Consider the following 13873-nt stretch of genomic DNA (forward strand, 5'->3'; position numbering starts at 1 on the left):
AATAGTACAAGGCCATGCGATGCATGCTACTGCCGGTACAGATCTCCACACTCCACCGCATCTGATCGGGACGCGGTTTGGGGGGTGTGACACGAGTGGTCACGGATCTGAAAAGTAGGGGCGGTGTGACGAGCAGCGGACGGGACCCGTCGGCGAGACAAAACAGAACAGCTAGGATTTTGACATGGTCGTCGATGTCAAACTGCAGGTTGGTAGATGGCCACTTTATCTATCCGTGTGGGATGCGGCCAAGATCGCACCACCAACGGACCAGCCCAATGATTCCACTAGCGCCCGCGTGCAATCTAGTCGCTGGTTTTGGGCCAAACACCCACGGGGCTTCTTTCTCTATTCACGAGTTGCTACAAAAGCACTCACCAGTCACTGCTCACACAACATATCCAGGAGGCCAGTAATCGGCGTAAGAATGAGGTGAACAAATGAACAATGGATAGAAAAATTTGGTACATATCTTGGGTGAGGTTTTCAGGTCAGAATAATAAACCAGAAACTCTTTGTGCCAACCAGGTGACAAACAGGTCAGCAAGCACAGATGATTTCAAAGTCAACACCGTCTTCAACGAGGGTAGTCAAAGAAGACTCGTTTAAACTAGAAATTAGAAATGGTCGCGGGCGTTGTCGCGCATGGCCATCCTTACGCTCTTTTTTTTTTCTTTGTAGTTAGATAGATGAGTACAAACAATGGGCAATAGCGTTCACAGACGTGGTTATCTAGGACTATAGGCAGATGCATGGATTTGAACCGGTGGTAATAAACCTTTGCTTGATTTGGTTTCTCAAATATTATTATACAGATGGAATTGAGATTTGGAGCAGTGTGTCTGAAAGTAAATGATTAAAAAATTAATATGTAAAATGGATATAGATGCAGAAACTGAATCTGTAATGCTGAATATTTGAATTTGAATATATCTATTCCATAGATCGAGTTATGAGAATCTTGATTTTACATAGCTTTTATAATTTGTAGCTGATTGAAACATAAAATAAAATACAAAACTTAATAGGACAAATGCTTTGCACCTAGGTCCCTCCCTAATTAAGTGTGAGATGGATAGCATATGCAAAGTATAGCAACACACCTGTTAAATTCAAAGCCTTGTAGGAGTGCAGAGAAATTACAAGAGTTCTAATGCATACCGTCAGTGGAGAATTCAGTTGCTTTCTTGGTTGTAGAGGTACCGTAGAAATAACCTCGCCCAGCATAATGCACAGATGATCGAAAACACAGCGTATCTGAATCATAAGGTGGCGAATGTATACCGTCCTTTGCGTACGCGGTATGACTTTTGCAAGGAGACCATTGCGGTTTACCATATGGACACCAAATTAACCTTTGCTCAACTGAGATCAAAATATTAAACTAATCATTGTTCAGTTAATTTTCATTTGTGTCATACCCTCAATGCTTCTAAAAGTAAAATTATCAACCCAGATAATAAATAATCCAAAGTTGTGGAGACCAGAGTTGGCGGTTAAAAGTATTTATGAGTCGATAAAACTATACACACACTGTATGTATCATTTAAGCTAATGGAATGGTCCATATCCATTTGTAGGTGATGAATATAATAGCAGTCATTTGTACATATGTTCCAGGTTCAAACTGAGCAATGATCTCATAGAGGCAAAATAGCGAACACTTGCTGTGCATATGTGCTCTTAATAGACAGTGGTGGGTAGAAGGGGACATACATGGCTACAACTGAGGGCTCGGCAAGTGGCAAGATAGACGAGCTGCACCATGAAGTTGTACCATTCTAGCAGTAGGAAGAAGCCTTTCTGCTAGATGTTTTGCATTGCACAATTGTGCAGTTATATCGTACGTGCATATTATGTAAGTCAAGTAAAATGGTACCATTCTCTGAATATAATATCTGCTGTTAGAGAAACTAACCTTCCATGAATAACTAAAATTAGAAAACCGGCAGAGCGTATTGTCTCTAATTCTTTTGTTGTCATCATGTTGTGAGTCCAGCATGCATTAACTTGCCCTTCAAGACCACAATTAGATTGCATTCCTGCTGAAGATATGCCCTTGACACATTCCTGAAAGCAACACAGTACAGAATTACAGAAGAGTTCCATGAATAAGTTGTCAAATGTATGTTATTTTCATTTCAGTGTGTACCAGTATATGATTATATTCTAAAGAGGGGATGCAAAATAATTCCAGATTCATAACAAATAGCATAATACCATGGTATGTGATAGTTAAAGAATTATCTCAAAATTGAAACGTGCAGCAGATCAAGGAGGACTGACCCATAAAGTGGCCAAAGACATGTGCTTTCTTCCACCCCAAATGAACCATCAAGGCCAAGGCGTCCTTCGCCATGATCGCCGTCCTGCCAGAGATGAGAAACATGTTTCAGAGATCAAATATTCAGAAGCACAGCATTATTTTAACTTCTCCAACACATGAGGGATTCTAGAAGATATTCCCCAGTTTTCTTCCCCATCACTCATTTTCTCGTGAAAGGTTTTATGCCAGGAAACAATTGAAATTTGGAATTTTTCTCATCAAAAGCTACATGCAGCTGCTGTGATCCACCAGATCCTCCATGTGCGGTTCTGAATCTCAAGGGGAGCAGAGCAAGCAATCCTATCTATAGAACCAAATCGTCCCTAGCCAATTCTTTATAACAACTGCAGTTGATGGGGAATTGGATCTGTCGGAGGAGATCGGGAGCTGAAACTCACGAGTAGTAGGATTTGTTCGGGGGCACGGAGCTGGGCAAGAAGCGCAGCGTCGTGGTGGCTCGGCGCGGGTACTCGTCGGGCAGGTCGACTTTGCGGCTCCTCCTCCTCCGTTCTTCTCCGCGGCGGCCCGGCGGGTAGCTCGGCGTGGCGCGGTGGCGCAGGCGGACCGACGGCGTGGCGGCCTAGCGGGAGGCTCGGCGGCGTGGTGACTCGATGCGGCTGACCGGCGCACAGCTCGGCGCTGCAGCTCCTCCTCCGCCAGACAGAGAGGGAGGGAGAGAGGGAGAGGAAGGGGATCGATCCGCCGCGGCTGCCACGCGCCACCCGCAGCGCGCTCGCCGCCCGACGAGCGCCCGCTCCCCCGTAGTGCGCTCGGCGGCCCCCAGTCGCCGCGCCCCGCGAGGGCCTCTGCCGCGCCCGAGCTCGAGGCCGCGCCGCCGTCCGCCCTTGCTCCGCGCGCTCGCCGGCCGCCCGCCCTTGCTCCGCCCGCCTCGTCTCTGCCGGGAGCTAGACGCAGCGAGGCCCGTCCGCGCCGCACAGCTCCGCGGCTTCGAGGAGGGAGGAGGGGAGGGGCGTCGCGGCCGGGGCGGCGCCGCCGGGGAGGGAGGAGGGGAGCTCGAGGAGCTTTGTGGAAAACTAACGCGCTTCCGTGGACTGCGGGTTGATTTCAGCTAAACAGAGGGCTCTTTTTGCAAAAAAAAAAAACAAGGTAACGCGCGATCCAGGCCGTCCATTGGCCGATCCGACGGCCGAGGCGAGCCTCGCTGACGTGGCCACGCTGGCTGTTCACCTTTTGGTGCAGGAATCATGTTTAGAGAAGATGTCAGCTCATTATCCAATTCCCCGAGGATGAGTCCTAAAGATATACTGTCATTACTTGCTGATGAAGAGTAGCTGAAGATTCACTAAAATCTGCCGCAAAAGCAGCAGGATTCAAACCTGGCATTGCATTACTGGCTCACTGCCAAGAACAAACGACAGACCGCATCAAAGTGAGCGGGGATAATAGTATAGGAACCCAATGGCACCTTTCGGAAAGATCATACAGAGCTGCAGCAATTAGCGCCAGGTACAGTGACTAGAGCACCTGACGGTTTCAACTAATCACAATTCACAGACACATTTGCAGGGTGCCTTGAAGAGCTCGCCATCTAAATACAACTGCTACAGACAAGCTCTGTTTGGAAACAAGATAGTAGCAACGATGAGAAACGAGCAAACTAGGGAAACTTTTTTAAGATTTAAAAATGATACAGCCTGTGTTTTGTGTTCTTGCAGACCTGTGGCCCGACTAATATTGCTGAGGTTTCCATCTTGAATCGGACTGCCAATGTTCAGCTAATGCAACGGGATGTGGACCCAGAATCCTTGGCGCTACAGGAGAAATCATACATAAGCGATCATTCTCTGAAATAATGTGCTGCGCCTGCGTGCCACTCCAGTTCACAGTTCATGTCTTGGGGGATACTCGGAATAATAGCAATGACAGACCTGATGGATACAGAAAACCAGAATTCTAGCGATGCCCAGTGACAACTCAAAGCAAAATACCTAAGCTCATATAACCACATAATCATTGTGTATAAGCAGATTTAGCCGAACCACAAAAGGTCTAAGCATTCAACAATAGAGAAAGAAGGAACATCAGAGCAACTGAAAACATAGTTGAACGAACCCAACTACTTAGGGTGGAGAAGAAAGATGTAACGCCAAAATTGGAAGGCAACTTTGTTTACCAAGTTATACAGAGCACAACATATCTTACTAGTGTTACTTGGACACGGAAACTGGTATCATAAATTCATAATCAGACTCAGACTCAAGTTCCAAATTGGAAAAAATATTCTTGACAGTGGGTGTCTAAATCTGATGTTACCTATTTGTTTATTTCCTGCATCTTAGAGAAGTAGAACTAAAGAAGCGTTTCCTTACAAGATATGTACACTTGATGCTAATATCTTGTTCTTTCCAAAATAAAATAGTGCTAATATCTTGTGATCTCACAAAATGGTATGTTAGGGCACAAAAATTGATTGAATGCTAGGTAGAACGATCAATGATCTCACTGACCAAATTGTTAGAATAAATGTTACTAAGTGATGTATGCATTGGGAGGATCAGGATCCAAATCCTTATGATTTTTGTTCAAACTTCAACTGAACCAGAAATTTTCATAGAGCACAATATTCAAGACACCAAAATAAAGAAAACTAACATGGAACCACTAAATGTCGCATTAAATTATTGAAACAGAGCAGAAAGAAAATGCACATAGAACATGAACCATAAGCATTTATAGCTCACCAGAATATTAATATGCTAGGGTCATCCAGAACCTCATATCCTTTTGTTCTCCACATTTCCCATGGCATTATAGGTGGAAGTGGAAGTGGAACAACTCATCAACATCAACAAAGCCTTTTAATCCCAAGCAAGTGGAAGTGGAACAACTCATGCAGATAAATCTTAAGCCCCCTAAGGTCAGATCACATGCTAACAAAGTAACAAACTCTACATCACAGAGCTGCAGCATGTATAAACAATAACATAACTACACTAGTTTATGAGAAATGTACCAGTTACGAACAAGAAGCGCTGATTCGAATCTCACATTGTTTGATGTGGTGATATGAACTTTGATTATTCTCCACTGGTTTAAGCAGTTCAGTACAACATGGCAGAAGTTAACACATTGATGAGATCATGAGAGACGAGAATAATGAGGCAATTAATCAAATGAATGAATTACAGAGGTCAGTAACTATGCTGAGCATAAGAACTCAGCACTCAGAGCTGAAAACGATAACAGGTGATAGCTGACCATACAAACATACTTTGGCATTATTTCCTAGAAGCAGCCTTTATCCGAGAGATAAGACTTTCCCCAGCATCACCCAAGCTATCCAATCCCACAAGTTTTGTCCCAAAATCTCGGTACATTGTACTCAACCGTTGTTCATCACCCTCAATTGCAGCCAGCACAGCTACATTCTTTCTCACTATTAATCCATAGAGGAAAAGTGAACCAGAACCTAGCTTTCTAGCACCAATTCCAACACGCAGCAAGGAAATTGAATCTGGTTCAGAGGTAGATGGATCATGGAGAACTGAGAAGCCCCCAAATGCAGCATCAGGAGAACGGAAGAGATCATCCAAATCAATATTGCTATCTTTAACATTGTCTTTGACTTCACAGTTGACATCCACTTTTACTTCAACATTAACATCCATTTTCTCAGGTGAGTCCACTTTTTTGGCTCTCCTTCTAGCTGCTCTTAAAATGTTAGCAGCCTCCCTATACCCACTAAGCAGGGCTCCATGCATTGTAGCGGGGTATCGCCTATTTGTTGCCTCCCCAGCAAAGAAAACTCTATCATGCACACTCTCAGCCAAAATGTCATAGTCATCACCAGAAGCGCCAATAGCCACATATGAGTATGATCCATAAGTAAACCTGTCGGTACCCCATCGAGAGCATATTGCTTGCAATGGGTTTGGAACTTCAATCCCCTTGGGAGAAAAGATTTTCCTAAGTGTTGCTAGCACCTTCTCAACATTTTCCATTGGTGAAGCCTGCTCAAACTTGACTGCAGATTCCCCAGCAACAAGGGCAATGAGCAATGGCCCTCCTGAGACAGAAGAATAGCTGTAGAACAGGAAGAACTCGCCACGCTGACAAGAATCTTCTGTCAAGTGACCAAATGTATCAATCCTACCATCCCAGAAATCATAAGGGAACAGCATCATAACCTTGTTAAGCAGACCAAAACCCAATCTCTGGATGGCCTCTTTCTTCTGAGCAGGTAGCTCAGGCACAAACTTGATGTCACCCTTCTTGAGCACGCCAAGAGGAACTGTACAGAGAACCATATCACCACGAAACGACTGCTTATCAGTGTGCACCATCACACCATCACGCCCATACTGTATCTTTTGCACATTCTGCCCATAGAATATCGGGATGCCATCAGCAAGTGCACGGACAAACTGAGAATTTCCACCAGGAATAAAGCAGTGGTCTCCGCCCATTTCATACGGATCATCCTGGTCCCAGAAGGCCATGGAGAGATCAGCAAGAGGGGCAGCATTAGCATACTCCAGGTTCGCCAAATGCCAGTCCAGAAGCATCCTTTCTTCATGCTCAGCTGCAACACCATGCGCTGCTCGGAATGCCTCAAGTGCCATGCCCAGTGACAAATCAACACCATGTGGCACACCATCTGCAATCACCTGCCTCAACTGGCAAACCTTGTCCAGAAGCTGATTAAAAGCAGCCTCAACACGAGCATCCATGTCGGGGTCAACTGGGCGGCCATCTGGAAGATACAGTGGGCATTTGTCCCGCACTTTGTGGAGCGGGAATCCAAGCTGCCGTGCAATGACACCAAGGGGATTCCCATTGATACCGGTGAGCACGCTGCCTCCAAGGTCAGCAGCAGCAACTGTATCAGGATACTCTGCAGCAGATGAACACATTGTCTTGGTAAACACACGGCCGCCGGGTCGTAGTCGACCTTCGATGATGGCCACCTTGAAGCCTAGTGCTATAAGGTGGCGCGCGGCGCCCAGACCAGCAAGGCCAGCGCCAATAATGAGGACCGATGGGGGAGGAAAGGATGGAGGAGACCGTGGGGGGAGCGAGAGGACGGCGGGGGCGAGCCCGAAATTGATGTACGCGTGCTCGGACAGGAAGGAATGCGCCGCGGCAACAAGGGGCGCGTGCTCAGCGCGAATAGAAGCAAGCGCGGCGTTGGGTGCGACTGGGGAAAGGGGATTAGAGCGCCAGAGCGCGACGATGTGGTTGCGAACGACGAGGTAGTTGGCCTGCTCGGCGCCGCCAATGCGTGGGAGCACAGCGGCAACGATCTCGTCCTCGGAGAGGGAGTCCGCGGGGAACCCCGCGGCGAGAGCGATGAGGGCCTCGGAGTCGAGCTCCCGGGCGAGGCGGAGAGAAGAGGATGTCGGGGGCCGCCCCCGGCGGCGCGGGACGCCGGTCAGATGCGCCGCCGTGTGGGCAGAGGAGGAGGAGGATCCGCGGAGGACGCGGACGCCGGCCGTGGGAATCATACCAGGGAACTGCTTCTTCCGGCGGCGGCGCTTCCGCGCGATGGTGGAGTCGTCGACGGCCGCGGTGGCGGACGGCGCCGACGGGGTCGGCGAGGACGTGGGCGCGTCGTCCTCCATGGGCTCCGCGGCCGCCGCGGAGTCTCCTGCCGTTTCCCCGTCCTCCATGGGATCCGCGACCTCGGACGCATCTGCGGCGGCGGTTTCTCCGTCCTCCATGGGTTCTGCGGTTGCTTCCCGGCTCCCGTCTTGGTCCATTGGGACGGGGGGTGGTTGCTCCGTGGCTTCGGCGTGGGGTGGGGGCGGCGGTTGTGCGTCGCTGCCTTCCTCCATTGGGTCCTGTGAGGAGGGTTGACGGCGAGCTCGGCGGGTGGGAGCGGGGGCCGGGGGATTTGGGGAATTTGGGGCGTTCAGGGCTGGGCCTAGGGGCTAGGGCGGAACCGCGGAAGCAACGGGAGTGGGGGGAAGTCGGAAGGGAAGAGGCGAAGAGCCGAAGAGCGGAAGAGGTAGCCTTTTGGTGGACGTAAAACAACTTGGTAAGCGTATTTCTAGTTTACGTGACCGACAACTGAAGGAACGATTTTTTTATTATATACAAGGGAAATTTGTCTACAAGACAGTGTGAAAGTGTGATTTTGTGTGCAACACATCACAAAATTGAATATTGTCCCTAACACACCGCGAATGTTTGATTTGGTCTACAACACATCATAGCAATTATAATAATCATTTTCAGCTGAATGAAGATGTAAATAGACTATTTTGCCCCTGGGCCCACCTGTCATCCTCTTCCTCTCCCCTCCTCGCGTCTACCATGAAGGGCAGTTAGGGGCGTCTTCTTCTTCCCCCGATTGCACGCGCCGGCGGCCGCCTGCTTCGCCCGACCGCACGCCGCCTGCTCCGTCCGGCCGCAGCCCCGCACGCCGGATCTGGAGGGAGCGCCGGTGCGAGGAAGGAAGCAGCTGCTCCCGAGCTTGAGCAACCACGCCGGCGGAGGGAGCCTGGGAGGGGCGGCCGGAGGAGGGCCAGAGCCGGCGGGCGGCATGGCCGGCGGAGCCGAGCTGCGACGAGCTCCAGGCCGGGCCGCGTGCAGGAGAGGGAGGCGACGGCGGCGAGCTCGGGCACGAGCGGAGCCGCGCTTGGGCACCGCCGTGCCTGGCCCCCACGCCGCCTGCACGAGCGCCCTCTCCTGCCAGCCGCGCCGGGACGCGAGCCGGGTAGGGGAGGGGGAGCTCGACGCCATGGAGGCCCTCGGCCGGCGAGGGAGGAGCAGCACGCCAGCCCGGCCACCCCGCGCCGCCGCGGCTCCCGCCCCGCACGCCGCCGCGCCATGGCCTGGGCGCACCACGGGCCTGGGCGCCACAGGCCGCGGGTGGAGGCCGCCCCGCCGCGCCCTGGCCGGCGCCGCATGCCGCGGGCGTAAGGGCGAGCTCTGCGAGCTCCAACGGGGAGGCTCCGCCGCAGGAGGCAGGGGCAGGCGCCAGCCCGCGCGCGTCGTGGCCGCGCTCCGGAGGAGGGGCGCCGGAAAAGGCCGGAGGAGGAGCGCAGGGCCGCCCACGCCCCCGCGACGTTCCGCCCGCGCGCCCATGGCCGCGCTCCGCCCCGACGGTGACGGCGACTTGCCATGGCTGCCTCCGCCCCGCTCGCCCGGAAATGGAGCCCGGCCACGACGAGCTCGGAGCAGGGGAGGGGACGGATGGGCGCCGGGCCGTCCCTGCGCTCGCCACGCGGACGGAGGGGCGGCGGACGCGCTCACCGCAGGGCGCCGCCGTCGTGAGACGGCCGGGGGGGGGGGCGGCGGATGCGCTCCGTCACGGGCGCCGGGGGCGGGGGGAATGGATAGGGTGAGGAGATGCTCATGGGGTATTTTGGTCATTTTACTCGACCTTCTCTCACTCATAAATTGAAAAAGAATTATTTAAGGGCGGCAATGTGCAGCGCACAAAGATACAAATTCAAGGTGTGCTGCAGACTATTTCAAAGAGTGGAGTATGCAGCGCACAAAATCACGTTTTGAGAGTGTCTTGTAGACAAATTTCCCTATATACAAAGGTATGAGTAATGTATACAACTATCTATTGTTACAATGGAAAACCAGTGCTTGTAGTTATCACGAGAGCAAAAGCTTATAAGACAAAAGTTCACGATAAGAGATTGCAAAGTCAAAGCACAAAGCTTATTCATAAATATTTATATCTGATGAATATCTCTTTCACTTAGGGGTGGTAAAGGGCTATAGATTTTGAACTAGAAAATTTAAGAGCGGCTTCTAAAAAGAGTGGGATCTAATTTTATACTATTTTGAACTAAAAAAATTTAAGGACCATATTGAGTTGCGAAGATACCATTGGAAAAAAATAAAGCGGGCTTGTTATACTCTGGAAACGATAGTGAAGCCTAGAGGTGGTAAGGCAACTGTTAGGAGTCGCTCGGGCTACTGACAGATAAACCATCGCATAAGGCTCAATAACTATTTTTTTTGAAACATTTTTTTATTCCCGAATTTTTTTTTGTATTACTAGAACAATTAAAAAAATATTTTGAAACAAGATTATGGACCAGTTTGTTGGGCCAGTTTAGACCCAACAATATAAATTTTGTAGTGGATGATATGTCTGCTGGGGTCACCCGCGTGACCCCAGTAGCGCCCGGTGGTAATGGGTAACAAGCCCGCTTTATTTTTTTTTCTTGAACTTTCTCCTTTTTGTTCTCCTATTGGTAACGTTGTGCCCAGAACAGGGCCAGAACTTTATGCCAAAACGAAGGAAGATCTTAATCTTTAGGAGAGCTTTGGGGGTTACAGAAACTCATTCGAAGGAGCCACGATTGACGAATGACGAGTGCTTTGCTACCGGAGCTAATGGTGAACAAAATCATGTTTATCAAGTTCCATCTAAACAAGAGTATATGATCGTTTAAAGCCCAAGCATGCTGGTGGGGCGCACGCGCACACATTTTTTTAGGGGTAGCGAACTTCGTTAAGATGCTAAAACGTGCTGAGCACAAATACCCATAGGCGGAGTTACAAGCCACACATGGCGGCCAGGGGAATCATAAATGGCACACTTTGCCAAGTTGCGCTTCGGTATTGGATTCTCTTCGATCATGGACGAACTCAATATTCAGAAAATCTTTCACTCTCGCCTTGATTTCCTGGGTTGTCGGTACCTCTGGACTAGGTAACCCCTCTTGTTGTGTCTAGACGAGAGCCTCGTAGTTATCTTTGACTACGCGCTGACGGCCTGAGCAGCCGGACCCCCGCGGTCCGAAGCCCTTCTCACTCGGTCAGCGGCCCCAGACCCATTCCTTGCTAGGGAAGGGTCCGGTGACGCCGCGTGTCTCGGAGAAGGGAGCGCTCAGCCAAAACAGCCGGGGGCCCCGGACCTCCCACGGGGTCCCGGACCCCCATATACTATCCGGACCCCTCAGAGGGGAGGGAACAGACACCCCGCCTGGGGCAGGTCCGGAGCCGCCACGTGACCGCAGGCGCAGGCACGCATGCGGCCGCGAAGCTTCCTCGAGAAGACTCGCCCACCTACCGCATTCAATACGGGAGACGTAAGTGCGCTCTGCCACAGCAGAGCCCGATGCGACTTTTGCCAAGCTGCACTGTTGATCGCGCGTTACCAAGGCACACAGTGCAGCCGCTGACGCCGCCCACGCCACGCATGTCAGTCTGCTACGCCAGTTGGACACGACGGCTCGCCTTCGCCCATCATGACGCCTACGCGCTAGACCCAACAGTCTACGCCGCAACCTACCCTACCTCAACGGGCGCCTCGCCGACGGGACAGGTGAATCCACTCCTCGGTCAGAGAGTCCACAGGGCGATGAAGCGTATCCGGGGAGAGATTCTCAACCACTGTAGCACCATTAATGCCTTCTGCGCAGTATACTATACATCCGCGTTGGACCCACCTGTCGGGGTCTCAACGCCTGTGTACGCGTCCCCTTGGGCTATAAAAGGGAGACGCCCGTTAGAGAAAGGTCAAGCCGAAGAAATCCCGGCAGAGGCCAGTACCTAGTCTGGGCAGAGGATAGATTCATTCATATATAAGAGCAATACAACTCACAGTGGATGTAGGGTATTGCGCTCCGGCGGCCCGAACCACTCTAAATTCTCGAGTGTTCTTGTGTTCTTGCTCCCTAGGTAGATCTGCCGAATCGCTTAGCGCTTCCCCGAGTACTCACCTTCTGGGATTAGTCGGGTGCACTACGCCACCCGGCTGTGGGTCTCCACAAACCACAACATGGGTGATATGGCTATAGGTGCCCATTCCTCCTGTCTGAATGCTCCTAACTGCATTAAGGCAGTCACTCGCCACTCTAGCCTGCTGGATTAGGAGATCATTTGCCAAAGCAAGACCCTCCCTGCAAGCCAAAACCTCCAATATTTCTGGATCAGACATGCCAGCAAAAACCAAGGTTGATGCTCCCAAATAACAGCCAGAACTATCCCTGGCTACAGCAGCCACTGCAACCGACTTTGAGTTTTTTGACAAGGCTGCATCCACATTGATCTTGACGAAACCCGGCGGTAGGGAGATCCACCTAGGGTGGTCATGAACACGCTATGCTGCCCGCTGCTTCGGCTTCGTCAGGTTGAGATCGCTAATAAAGCGTTCCACAAAATTGTTTGTAGATAAAGGACTCTGAAAAATGCCCTCATAAATTGCCTTTCTTCTTGCATACCAGATTGCCCACATTTTGATTGTCACACGGACAAGATCCTCTCTGGGGCAGTGAAGAGAAGGTTTGTGCAAGCCATACTGTAGCATCCTGCTCCTGCAAACACCCTACGAACTCCTGTGATGTCTTCTTTATCCAACGCCCAAACACATTTTGCTAAATTACATTCCAGCAAAGAGTGTCTCCATGAATCCTCCATACCACAGATAGCACATGAACTTCTCGCTGCCATTTTCCTATGATGTAGGACATCACCAAAAGGAATCGATTGCCGAGCCAATCGCCACAATAATATTTTGATCTTGGAAGGTACTTGAACCTGCCATAGAGAAGTCCATTCTTTTTCTTCTGATTTGAAGTCTGACTTCCCCTATCGACCATCTCGCCATACTGCAGTTCTCTCTCTATTACTCACCAACATGCGGTAGGCCGGTCTCACTGAAAACACACCTTCTTCTCCTAATGCCAGGCCCAAAAAATCATCTCGGCGCCCCCCGCCGTCCCCGGGCCGAAAATGGATCATATGGATTCTGAGTTAGCCCACCGCCCCGCGATGAGCCCAAGGCCTGCGTGGTTGGACCGTCCAGTTAAGCTGCAGGCTTTGCGTTGACCATTCCACGAGTCAGCATCTGGACAGGCCGAGGCAAAATTTTCCACCACAATGCAAGTGAACCCCGTACAAACGAGACACCTGTGAAATTACCGGCGCAGTACAGCCATCTCTGCGCGGCGCCTTCGTTCTCCACGCAACACGTTCTCCATGAAGAGATAGATACTCCGTATCTTGTACTGTAAGCTCTGCTGCTCTGGTGTGATCGCAATACCTTTCCTGTTGGCCGTACGCAGCAGCAGCACTCGCGCCGTACGTGTGCAGCCCAGTACTGCAAGGCCGCAGCCAAGATCGACAGCTCGACACGATCCCTGAATCCTGATGCTGGAGAGAACAACAGGGCCACCCCAACCCCACACAGCAGCAATGATATCCATCCACAAGAACACAAGTCGCCGGCGGCTACGGACGGACCACGATTCGGGCCGGGTACTTATTTCTCGGTGCTCGTACGCACGCCGCGTCCCGCCAGCTGCCAGCCACCGGAGCCGCTCCCGTCGTCGCCCGGCCCGGGCAGCAGCAAGCAACTGCCTCTGCCGGCTCGCCGCGGAACAGACACGGGAGCTTGCGCGTGGCGTACCGGCCGCGGCGAGCCTCGCGCCGGCTGGCTGGTCGGAAATCGGAATAGCTGGATGCCGCGCGAGTTGACACCAAACAAAGGGAGCCGCTCGTGCTGGCGGGAAGAGACGCCAGGTGCGCAGCGACTAACAACCCGACGCGGCAGCGATAAACAAAGCCGCCATCGGCTGGAACAGTGGAACTGGATGGCTGGATTGGCTGATGGCG

At 51.3% G+C, this 13873-nt stretch overlaps 2 protein-coding genes across 4 annotated transcripts; both read right to left on the reverse strand.

Moving 5' to 3' along the window:
• Positions 1-1464: 1464 nt before the first annotated feature.
• On the reverse strand, positions 1465-3670 carry LOC120656309 (serine/arginine repetitive matrix protein 1-like). The gene is made up of 4 exons (XM_039934362.1): positions 3602-3670; positions 2725-3231; positions 2287-2369; positions 1465-2070 (listed from the first exon to the last, which is right to left on the reverse strand). Exons 1-4 carry the CDS (start codon positions 3668-3670, stop codon positions 1983-1985), a joined length of 747 nt encoding a protein of 248 aa, XP_039790296.1. The 3' UTR covers positions 1465-1982.
• Positions 3631-8270, reverse strand: LOC120642231 (lysine-specific histone demethylase 1 homolog 1-like). Of its 3 annotated transcripts, none has more exons than XM_039918703.1 (4): positions 5559-8270; positions 5301-5374; positions 5029-5217; positions 3631-4215 (listed from the first exon to the last, which is right to left on the reverse strand). In XM_039918703.1, exon 1 carries the CDS (start codon positions 8119-8121, stop codon positions 5566-5568), a length of 2556 nt encoding a protein of 851 aa, XP_039774637.1. In that variant the 5' UTR covers positions 8122-8270; the 3' UTR covers positions 3631-4215; positions 5029-5217; positions 5301-5374; positions 5559-5565. The 3 variants fall into 3 exon arrangements, with proteins under 3 accessions (XP_039774637.1, XP_039774643.1, XP_039774632.1); XM_039918709.1 differs by having other exon boundaries at positions 3633-4215; positions 5336-5374; XM_039918698.1 differs by having other exon boundaries at positions 3935-4215; positions 5336-8269.
• Between the last annotated feature and the right edge of the window lie 5603 nt (positions 8271-13873).

The sequence above is a fragment of the Panicum virgatum genome, chromosome 1K, assembly GCF_016808335.1.
Source record: "Panicum virgatum strain AP13 chromosome 1K, P.virgatum_v5, whole genome shotgun sequence".
Lineage (NCBI taxonomy): Eukaryota > Viridiplantae > Streptophyta > Magnoliopsida > Poales > Poaceae > Panicum > Panicum virgatum.